This window comes from Aythya marila (genome assembly GCF_965140915.1).
Source record: "Aythya marila genome assembly, chromosome: 15".
Taxonomy (NCBI): domain Eukaryota; kingdom Metazoa; phylum Chordata; class Aves; order Anseriformes; family Anatidae; genus Aythya; species Aythya marila.
The window spans coordinates 5,941,392-5,952,975 of NC_139056.1; the positions used below are offsets into that span (position 1 = coordinate 5,941,392).

The window sequence follows — 11,584 nt, forward strand, 5'->3', positions numbered from 1 at the left end:
ATGCCATGGCCTGCAGCGGGTGGTGAGGAGGTGAAGAGCTTTGCAGGACGACTCCAGGACAGGCGTCTCGGGGTGGCAGCGAGGGCCCTCGCTTAGGTGAGGAGCGGATGCCCTGGATTGGGGCAGCGCCAGCCCTGCAGGGCCCGGCCTCCATCCTGCTCCCGCATCCTGCTTCAGCTGGGCCTCTCCTGTGCCCGGCATCGTCTGGTGGTACCAGCAGAGGTAGGTGATGGTGTGGGGTTGGGGAGCAGCAGGCTCAGCTCCTCGCACCGCTCGCTCGTCCTGTGTGAGCACGGGGGGCTGGCGGTGTCCGAGCAGCGCCCGGGGCCCCTCACTGCGTGCAGCAGAGCGCGGGGTGGTCCAGCTTCCAGAGCTGCCATTTCTTCTTCATCTCGGACTTCACCTGGTAGGGCGGCAGGCTTAAGGTTTGGCTTTTTGTGCCCTCCCCAGACCAAGCCACGTGAGAGGCAGAGTCGCAAAGCCTGCGGCTGGCACAACCTGAGCCCAGCTCCCAGCACCCACCCCAATAAATCCGAGGTTAAAGCAAGGTTAAGGGGTTTTGCTGGCTTCTGTGGGGCAGCAGCCAGTGCCACAGCATTAAACTGGTGCTCTGGGGCCAGCAGGGCTGGGGAGGGCAGGGTACGTACCTCCTTGTTGGCAAAGCAATACAGCACAGCCACCAGGAAGCCCTGCGGAGAGAGCACGGATCCGAGTCCCACATCAGTGCATGGGACTGGCTCTGTCTCACCTCTGGGTGCTTTTAGGGCCACCCCAGAGCATCCCCAACACACATGGGCATCAACTCAGTCACCATCACACGCTCAACAGGGCTTGGGTAGGAGGCTGGTGGCCCCGTACCCCATCTCGTGCAGGGACTGGGGCAGCACAGGGGCAGCCAGCTGGAGGAGGGGGCCCCATTTCTCATCCCATGGTGCAAGGACCCCCAGGTGCTCTCGCCTCACCTGGAAGGAGTTGAGGAAGAGGGTGAAGAACACCTTGACGTAGCGCAGGATGCCCGTGGTTTGCTCGTCGGTGGCAAAGATGAAGACAACTTCATGGATCCCAAAGAGGGGGATGAGCGTCAGCGTGGCTTTGGCCAGCCTGAAAAGAGCACGAGGGGTGAGCAGGGATGAGCTCTCATTTAAGCTGAGCGGACATTTAATAAGGCACGGGATGGGGGAGCTGGCATGGGTGGGTGGCCCCGCTCACCGCAGCTTGTAGTCGGCGTAGCCCTTCTGGTTGGCACGCAGCTTGGCCAGGATCACCTTGAGGATCCGCATGAAGATCAGCAGGTTGATCTGGGGGAAAGGGGGGCACCCATGGACCAGTCCCGCCCTGGGGCCAGCCCTCCCTCCCTCCCACCATCCCCGAACACCAGCCAGGAGCCGGCTCCAGCCCCCAGGGATGGCTCTGGGGGTCGCTGGGGCCCCCCTACCAGGGAGGCGAGCAGGATGGGGATGCGGATGATCCACCAGTAAGCCATGTTCTCGTTCAGCGCCCAGCACCTGCCCGGGGAGACACGGAGAGCAGCCCGGTTTATGATGTGCCAGGGGTGCAGGATGAGGCCATACCCGGCCCTCTACGCAGCCACTCACTCCGCGTTCTCCTTCAGGTACTTGGCGGCCATCCAGGGCACCACGAACACCACGGGGGTCCCTGCAAGTCACACAGCAAACCCTGTAAAACCAAGCACCCGCCTGAGCTGAGAAACCGCCCCCAGGCTGGGGACGCTGCGGGGTGGCAGCTTGGCCCAGGGCCTGTCCCCCACCCCATCACCAGGCACCCGGGTGGCTCCTACCCCAGCCCAGGTACAGGTAGAGCCTGTAGTAATTCTTCTCGGAGAAGACGGCACCGATCAGCAGTTTGTAGAGGTAGACGGCTTCCACCAGGAACCAGTAGTGGTTGGCCAGGATGCAGTACTGCATCAGCACCTGCGCCGCACGGCAGCCCAGCGCCGCCTGCCAAAGGACACCCGACATGGGGCTGAGAGCTCACCCATGGGGTGCACAAGTGCACCAAGAGCTCACCCACAGGGCGCACAGGTGCTCCAAGAGCTCGCCAACATGGTGCACAAGTGCCCCAAGAGCTTGCCCATGGGGTGCCCCAAAAACTTGCTTACTGGCTGCGTGGGCACCCCATGAACTCACCCACTGTGTACGTGGGCTGTGTGGGCACCGGCCCCCAGCCGCACGCCCTCCCCAGGGTCAGTGTCCCCCCAGGCTCGGTGTCACCCCCCCGGCCGTGCTTGCCTCGTGGCTCAGCAGGGCCTGCCAGTCGGCCACCTGCACCACCTCCATGCCCCAGCGCCTCTCCAGCAGCGCGTCCTTCACCATCACCGAGGTCGCCCGCAGCCCGAAGGAGGCGAAGAGGTTGGCGTGGATGTAGTTCCTGGTGCAGTGGAGCTTCCTGGTGAGAGCGAGGGGGTCGGGGGACACCCCTTGGCCGTGGCTGGCAGCCACAGACAAGGGGCTGTGTGCGGCAGGGGCCGTGGCCCTGCTGGGGCTGACCCCCGGTGCGTGGCAGGACCGCAGCCTGTCCTACCTGAAGACGGTGAGCACGAGCAGGGCAGAGACAAGGGTCAGCAGTGACAGCGAGTACCCCACGGTGTAGAGCACTTTGAAGCTCACCATCAGCCTGCGGGCACCCTCCTGCACACAAGCACCGCTCCGCTGAGCCCGGCTGAGCAGCACCCACCGCGCACCCTGGGGTGCCCCCGCCCCGGTCACAGCTCCCACCTCCTCCATGGTGGACTCCATCTCCTCCTCGCACTGCGAGTAGTCCCGCCAGGGCTGGCTGCCGTTCACCGTCACCCACTGCCCGTCCACACCGCACCTGCGGCTCACCAGCCCGTGTTTCACTGCGGGCACAAAGCAGCAGAGGCTTCCTTCGGGCTGCCGGGGGCCCCAAACCCCCACCCCACGATAAAACCATGGCTCTCTGCAGGGGCACCGGGGCACGCAGCCACGGCTCACACCCACAGGGCCGCCTCTGCTCTGCCCTCCCCGTGCCACGCGCATCCCAAGGCTGTGGGACCCCGCTCACCCCCACGCCCCCAGACCCTCCAGCACCAGATCCCGCTTCCCCACGGGGTCCGGGATGGCCGAGGCTCATCGTCACCTTTCTCAAACCAGGGCAGGTAGAAGGGGCAGGAGACGTTGACGGCGGTGCCGGGGCTCCCGTCGGGCCAGCAGGCGTACATGTCGAACGTGCGGTTGCAGAAGAGCCCTGCCATCAGCAGCACCGCGCGGGGAGAAGCCGATGGTCAGACGCAGGTGGCACGGCCAAGCCTGGTCCCACTGTCCCCACACCACAGCCCCCTGGTACCCCAGCCCTTGGGTGCACCCCACGGAGACACCCAGTCCTGGCTCAGCAGCCCTCTGCGGGTGACCGGTGTCACCGGGAGGCCAAATCCCAGCCCCACGCCCTGCGCCCAGCCGGGTACCTGCCGGGTACGGCTCGCTCGCCATCCTCCTCAGGCACTCGTCTCGGTACCGCATCCACTCCTCGAAGGTCCTCTCCAGCACCTTGGCCCCGCTGTGCTGCAAGAGCACACCCAGAGCCCGGTGTGGAGCCACCAGCCCCACACGTTGGGGGTACGGAGCCCGCAGGGGCCCGAAGGAACCCGAAGGAACCCAAAGGAACCCCCCCGGCACGCACCGGCCCCGCATCCCCGGCTTGCACCTTACCGGCACGGAGGAGAAGAGGCACATCCAGGCGAGGTGTACGAGGCTCCGCCGGTACCGGGGTGCCATCAGGTCCCTCATGGCTGTCCCCGCCGGCCCTCAGCACCCCGATCCTGGGCGAGAGGCGGCTGCTGGGGGCGGCACGGCCGAGGGCTGCTCCCCCCGGGGCAGAACCGGGCTGCGAGCGCACCGCTGGCTGCGCTGGGAGCAAAAGCCACTTGGGGTAACCAAGTGCCAGCCTGGTGCCACCGGGCTGCGAGCTGGTGGGGGACGAAGGGACGGCCCGGGGGGGGCACCGGGGTGCCCCAGCCTTGGGAAAGGATCAGGGCTGGACCCCCCCGGGGCTCCCCCTTGCAAAGGGGCGCACCCCACCTTCCCCGGCCCAGCCTCGCCCGGGGGCTCCCGGAGCTCCGCACTGCCCACGGGGAGGGGGTGTCCCCCGCCGCGCAGCCCCTCGGCGCCCCCCCCAGCCCCTCGCCGCCCCCAGCCTGTCCCATCCCATCCCGTGCCACCCCCAGCCCCGTACCGGCTCCGCGACGTGAGCGCGGCGGCGAACGAGCGGCGTCTGCGGCGCGGGCACCTCCCGCCAGCGCCGTGCCCCGACGGGGGGGGCGGAGGCGGCGCCGCCCCCCGGGGCTCGGGGCCGCCCCGCGGAGCTCCCGGCCCTGCCCGGCCCCCCCCAGGGCCACCGGGGGCCGGGGGCGTGCGGCGACCCCGCGCGGGGGTCCCCTTTGGGGTGCTGTCGGGGAGGGGCTGAGACCCACGTAGGGGAGGGTAAGGGGGGGGTTGGACACCGATGGTGCCCCCCAGAGCCCCCCCGAGCTGCCCAGGGGAGGTGATGGGGCGCCCTGTGCTCGAGGGGGGTGAGGCTGCACCCCGAAACGCTGCTGGCTGACCCTGCTAGAAAAGACCACATTTATTTCGCAAAATCGAGATGTTCACCCCTAAAAACAGCCCGGGAGGCTCGTGGCAGGGAAGGCGGCCGGGATCAGTGAGGAACTGTGCCCATCACTGCAGCACGGGGAGCAGGGGTTGGTTTTGTGGGACGTGCAACCTGCTGGTGGGGCTGGCAGAGGCGATGCACTATGGGGAGACCCCCATCCCTCCCCGGCTGTTTCGGGAGGAGCCATGCCCTCGGGATGCCTGTCCCAGCACGAGGTGGCACCGGGCCTTTCCTGGGGCCTCCTTGCCCTGTGGTTTTTGCTTTTTGCTCATTGCTTCAGTGAGCCCTTCAGGACCTTGGGGGGCAAGACTGGCAATGGAAGTTGGGCTGTGACCGAAATCTCCAAAGCCTCTGGACAGCAGAGGATCCAGAGGAAGAGGGTTTCCAGTGGGGTTTCTCTGCTTGAGCATCACCGAGCACATGGGATGGGGCACAGCACCATGCCCTGCTGCCCACCAAGCCACCAGGGAAAGCTGTGAACCCCCAGGTGGGTAAGCATGTGCACCCACAGGCAGCTTCAGCCCAAACAGCGATGCTCTTCCCCCTGGAACAGCCTTGCTGGAGGACGAAGGAGTGACTCGGAGCACGGCCAGCACAGCTCCTTACCCTGGTGGTGGCTGAGGCGCAGAGGAGGTACGTGGCCTTGGAGATGTCACCGCAGCCTCGCTGCTGAAGCCCTTTCCCTGGGGGTTCTGCCGTTCTCCCCCTTGGCAGGCAGTTAACTTGGCCTCAGGGTGACAAATGCTGCCTGCACAAGCATGTAATGCCCAAAAAGCCACCGGGAAGTGGCCTTGCCAGGTGCCTGGGGTGCAGCAGAGCACCAGGGCACATGGCTGTGGCTGCCCGCCGCTCCTTGCACGGGAACCCGGGGGCTGCACCCACCCACGCCCCTCGCTCCAGCCTCTCCTTAGGACATCCGCAGCAGAGCATCTGGGTGTGGGTTCCCTTCCAAACCAGAGCAGAAAGCCCCAACGTCCCCCCGTGTCAACCCCAGGGACACGGAGCTAACCCCTGCCACAGCGGGGCATGGGCTGCAGCCTGGCCAGGAGCCTCCCACGGACAGCAGCACCAGGGCTTTGCAGCTCCACTCCTCGCCCTCGCTGCTTGCTGCTGCAGGTGAAGAACCGCTCCTCGTCCTTCTCCTCCTCTTCTTCCTTCTCCCCTGCTGCCCATTAGCCCTGCTCATAGGATGACGTTGCCACACGGTGGCTTTAATGCCCACGGGGAAAATGGGGACTGTGGGGACAAAGCATCAGCATGCTGGTGTGGTCCCCCTACCACCAACGCACGTGGGTGCTCAGCGGTGCAGGGCTTTGCTCCTGTGCCAAGCGCCCTGGCTGCGGGAGGGCTCCTGGCCGGGGTGAACCAATTCAGGTCACCCTCCCAGGGCCCCGGCTCTTCCAGGGTCACATCCTGCCCCCAGGGGTACTGATGTGCCTTTGGACTTCTCAACAGCACTGTAGGAAATTAATACACCCTGATCTTGGGTTGACATAAGCAGTTTGTTAGCGTGCACGCACGGATGCACTCAGGGAGGCGCCTGGGCAGGAAGAAAGGTTTTTTCCTTGGGGTTTGGTAAATGAAATCCCTTGGCAATGATGGCCGTTTGCAGGGACCGTGTCTGCCCCCCACATGACCTGAGCCCCTCTCCAGCCCGCAGTGGACCCGATGGGGCCGGTGCCTTGAACGGGGACGTGAGGAACGCGCTGTTCCTCTCCATATTGATGCATCTCGGGCAGAGTCTCCATAGCGACTGCAGCGCCTGCAGCTCGGCGGGGCCGGATCCTGACCCACCGGGCGCCGCAGAGCCCGGATGCCGTGAGAGTGGGGCCGGGATGGAGGTGGCAGCTCCGCTGTACCCTGCCCCTCACCTCTACCCAGCCTTTTTGGGGCCATGCGGGCACTTCCCATAGCCACCTCACCTGTCCTGCGGCCAGGCCGTGCTCACCGCATCCTCCACGTGGTGCCTGGGGCAGGTCCCAGCACCTGCAGCCACTGCTCCAGCAGCTCTGCAAGAGACACACATGCCTGAACCCCCTTCCCACCTCCTCCACCCCTGGGGAGACCCCATGGGACCACCACGGCCCCGCTCCCCAGCACCTCCTGAAAGCAGGCTGCGCTTCGTGTAGCCGCTGCAGGCAGGGAAAGTCATACGTGTGTCTTACTGCCGACTTTGCTAATCACAATGTGTTGCTTCCCACTGAAATGCTAATCAACGCACCCTGACTTGCAATTATTCAGTGAACTTCTCAGAAAAGGCTGCCGGAGCAGTACCGGGTAGGGAAATTCATCAGGCAGCGAGCGCGGTGCGGGCGGGAGCCGGGCAGGACGATGCTCAGTGCCGCGCTTCCATCCTGCCCTGCTCAGCGCACCAAAGGCTTTTGTATAGTTAAAAAGCAAAGTATTTTTAATATCAGCAGATGGTGCTATTAAAGATAGCTGCAAAAGCGCAGCCCGACAACACGCAGAGGCAGACCCGTGCGAGCGGTGAGCCGCTTGCCCCAGACTTTGCTCTTTTCAGAAGCCGTTGTGTGCATACAGGAAAAATTTGTTTTGTGCTTGAATCTCTCTGATTTGGCAGGGGAGGGATCCTGAAAACAAGACACCGGAGCCAACAGCAACCCAGCGCCAGGCTAAGTGCAGCAGCTGCCCCTAAGCGGTGCGCTCTCCATGCATTGCCTTCAGCCTCAACGTCTCTACCCTAAAAATGACCCCGAGCTTTGCCCAGCCACAAAGTGCTTCCTCTTCCTGCAGGGCTGTGGCTTGGGGTGACTCTTGCACAAAGCGACATCCTAATTACCCCTGGGGAGCACCAGGTCTTCACGGTCAACAAGTCCACGGGCTTCACGGGCCAGCCCGTCGCCCTCACCTCCATCCCCTGGGGCAGCGGTGGCCGGGGACGCCGGCACAGTCAGCGCTCTGCAGCAAAGGTCACTTCCAAGCTGGTGCTTCAGCGCCGCATTGCCACATGCTCGTGATAAATGACTGTTCCCAGCTCATAAAGCCATTATCGAATTTGGCACTCTCTCAGAGAAGCCCTCAGCAGACGCCTTCCTCCCGGAGCGCCCCGGGGTGCGCGGCTCGCCGGGCCTGCCCTCCGAGCTGACCGAGCCCCTCGCGCTCCCGTTGTGCTTCTCGCCTTATTCAAGCAGGAAGGCTGAACGATAAGATCAAGAACTTCTCTGGAAATCATCTATATTCACATCCTGCCCTGGAGCTGGACTCTTTGTACCCGTCCTCTGCTGAAGGGCACGGCCTGCCCTCCTCCATATGTAACGGCTTGGCAGGCGGCGCGGCAGCCGTATTGCAGGGCAGGGTCGCTATACCCCCGGCATCCGTAATTCAAGGAGCGGATAAGAGGCTGCAGCTTTTATTTCATTCCTGCCCGTTAGGAGGCTGGCTGCAACTTCTTCCATTACCACCTATTTTAACAGAATCGCGTCCAAAAGATCACTGCCCGGTCCTCTCTCCCAGGACAGAGAAGCCAAATCCAGAAGTTTTCTCCCGATGGAATAATTTTAGATCACATGTGGAGATCGGTTTCAGGTCTCTCCATAGCCCTGTGTTTGCATTTCACCATCTTTCTTTTTCCCACTCCCTTTGACACCGGTGACTCGGTGCCATGCACGTCCCCGGGGCGGCCACAAAGCAGTGGCACTGGTGGCCAGTGGTCTCCTGGAGAGGTGTGTGATTCAACGTGCTCTGCAAATGCCGTGTCTGCATCTGCACTTTGTTCTCCCAAACCTCTTAGCGCTCGATTTATTGTTATACACTCAAGTCATGTTCTTTCACCTTTCTCCCTGAGCTATGGTGAAAATTGACAGTGTTTGGCCTTTCCCACCAGTGAGAAATACCGACCTGGGCAGCCACCAACCTGGGCAAGGAGTCCCTGACCTCTCCCCAACGCTTGTCCCATGCCACCACCCCACCAGCCCTGGCAGTATCTCTGCTGCAGCCAAGCCAGCACCGTGGGATGCATTTTGCAGCTTGGTCTCTGCTGCACTCGCCATGGACAGGAGCACTTGGATAAAGCCACGCTCCTCGCAGCGGTGGCTCTGGACAGCCTGTCCCCTGAGGTCACCAAGCTGGAGGGCTGAGGCTCAGTGCATCACAAGAAACCCGCAGGGACGTTGCTTTTATTAGTGATGGGCAGCTAATGGGGCATCTGCTCAGCACGGGATGTGGCTGTGTCCATCCTTGCTGTCCCAGGAAAATGGGTCTGACTTCAAAATGCCACCACGAGGCCTCAGCTGCAGACATTTAGCCTGTAGCATGGCAGGTATCTGCCCCCAGCTCCAGGTGGCACCACAGCTGGTTGCTGTTGAGCTCAGCCTGGGCTGAGCCCAGGTGCCCACCTTTAACAGGCATCGTCCTCAGAGCACCCCACTGACTGTTTAGGTGCATCCCAGGCTTAAGAAACTGCTTTGCCAGATCTGGGCAGGAGATAAAAGGAGGTAATTTGCTCCCTAAAAGTCTTCAGATGGATGCTGGGCAGCCTGCAAGCTCCTTTGCTCCTCACTGAAATGCACGCTGGCTGCTGCTGGAGGAATGGCAGCTGGGTCCTGCTGCAGGGCACATCGCCGGCCGCAATGTGGGAGCAAAGGTGGGTGTGCTGCTGCATTGGGTTCCTTTGCGTCTCTCTCTGGTAGATCTGAGGGCTTAAGAAAAATAACAGAGTAGTGTCCCTCCACCCCGGGTACCAGACATAGTTTATAGCCAGAGGAAGCTGGAGGCAGGGCCCTGTGAGCCCTGCTCTGTTCGAGCTGCATCTGCTCCAGCCTCCTGGTGTGAGAATTGCCTGAAGCTGCTGTTTGGCTCAGGATCACTATCAAAATCCTCCCCTTTTCCTCACTTTGGGGAAACTGAAGCAAAAACAAGACTTGCTGATTTCTTCCCTTTGTAGCTGTTCCTTGTGTGCGTTACCGTGCCAAGCTCCCAGTTTGGGCTGGGACTGGGCTGTGCTGTGCTGCTGGTGCGGGGCTCTGCTTTGCACCAGAGCTTGCAGCATGCATGAGGAGGGTCCTGCAGGCAGTCCTAGCGGTCAGGAGCCTCCTGCAAATTTGGGTGAGGTTCTGAGGAGTGAATGAAAGCTGGAGATGGGCCCTGGGCTCACTGGCACCATGGTGCATTTTCTGGAGCTCCCCCCAGGGGAGGTTTCTGGGTGCATGTGTCCCCTTTGCTCAAGGAGGTGCAGACGTGCTCACCACCAGCTTCTCCTGATGTCACCACAGATCTTCCAACAGCTTAACTGCAGAGGAAACAATGTCCCCTGTCCAGGCAACCTGAGATCTTCATTACCTCACCAAAAACTCCCCAAATCCCTCAATATCTTCAGTGCAACAGCTTTTGCTCCAACTGCAGGAAGGTTACAAAGGGCTCCCCCCATCCGCTGTGTGCTCTGGACAGAGGCAGGTGAGGGCTGCAGTGCAGCCAGCTGCTGGAACGGTGTTGTGTTGATCCAAGAGCAATCACTTCCTCCACGGGCAATTTCACAGCCGAGTGGATTTTTGTGATAGGAAAAGGCACTAAGGAAGCCCAGAGGATGCATCTGGGCTGCTTGCAGATGAGGCATGGCCCTGCCATTGCTCATCTCTGCCTTGCAGTCATGCTTGCACATGGGCTGGGTCTGCCCAGTGTCCCATCTGCACAGATCGGGAGCCAAAATATTGACTGTATGGAAGAGACCAAAACTTTTCCCAAGTGAACCATGATTTTGGGTCCCTTTGCCTAGTAGTGATGACGCTCTGGACTTTCGGCTCCACGTAGTCTATAAATCAAGCTGTGCCAAGCCATCTGAATTCAGACACCCCAAGATTAGGGGGATTTGGGGGAGAAAAGTGCTTACAGCTGGTTTCAGGCAGGCCACGTGGCACTCAGCTTTGGAGGGAGCTGCTGGAGAATGGAAATATTGTCTTGTTTTTCACTGCATATAGATGAGAACCCAGTCCCTCCTCTCCTGACCTGTCAGACAAAGTCTGAGATAGATCTGGAAATCTATTTGCTTGGGGATGTTTTTTCATCCTAAGTAGCTTCTCTTGCTTATCTGCTGAGTGATCAAACAGTGGCGGTTGATTTATTAGCCCTTCTGCATGATACATGGGCTGCTGCTCATCCTGGGCACCGCACTCTGCTCTCCAGGCTCCCTTAATGCCAGCACATTAGCAGGAGGGAGCAGCTGTGCAATGTAATTATGGGGAACGTGACATTCCTGGATGCTTCCCTTCCCCAGGCACAAAACACCGTGTTTCTGGGGTTCCTTGGCACCAACAGCCCCGAGGCTCCCACCAGTGGTGTCCAGCCATCCCCTGTCCTCCCCTATGTAGAAGTAGCAGTCACTGTCCTGTCCTCGCTTCTGGAGCAATGAGGAGATGGTAAACAAGTGGGAAGGGTGGGGGCTGCTCCTGAAACTCTCTTCCATACTCAGCAGCAAGCAGAAACCCCAGATAGAGTGGATGGGGCAGCGAAGGTGACAGCATTTGGCACAAAACAGCCTTCAGGTGACAGTGAATCTGCCCCAGCTGTGAGCTGGGGGAGGCTCAGAAGCCAGGCACCAGAAGTGGGGTGCAGAAACCTGAGTGTGAAGCATCTGTGTGGCACTCACATATACCAGCCAAATTAAAGCCTTTTTTCCCCACCCTGCCTCTTTTCTTTTCTCACCAGCTTCTCTCTGAGTGAATTGCTCTGGCAGATTCCCTTCCCAGCCCTTCAAGCCATAAGGGGTCTGCCCGTAGAGCTGACACTCTCTGCAGCATTTATCTCACAGATAGCTCAGGAAGCAGCACAGCAGAAGCAGTCTTTATTTTCTCAGCCATCAAGGCAACCACGCTCTCATTTTGCGGTGCCTGAGAGGTGGCTTAGAGCAGGCTGATGCCTGCAGCGACTTCACACGGGGCTCTTCTGGGATGCACAAGAAGCGTGAGGCCTTTTTACTCCTTTTTCCCATCGGGGAGGGCACAGA

General features: G+C 61.3%; 1 protein-coding gene across 1 annotated transcript; it reads right to left on the minus strand.

The window, feature by feature from the left end:
- Window positions 1-252: 252 nt before the first annotated feature.
- Window positions 253-3,764, minus strand: LOC309884006 (glucagon receptor-like; the record flags this gene model as incomplete). Its single annotated transcript, XM_082772617.1, has 13 exons — window positions 253-403; window positions 648-689; window positions 963-1,101; window positions 1,210-1,298; window positions 1,436-1,505; window positions 1,596-1,656; window positions 1,799-1,958; window positions 2,250-2,406; window positions 2,542-2,648; window positions 2,736-2,857; window positions 3,118-3,225; window positions 3,443-3,539; window positions 3,687-3,764. 13 exons carry the CDS (start codon window positions 3,762-3,764, stop codon window positions 332-334), a joined length of 1,302 nt encoding a protein of 433 aa, XP_082628743.1. The 3' UTR covers window positions 253-331.
- Window positions 3,765-11,584: the final 7,820 nt, after the last annotated feature.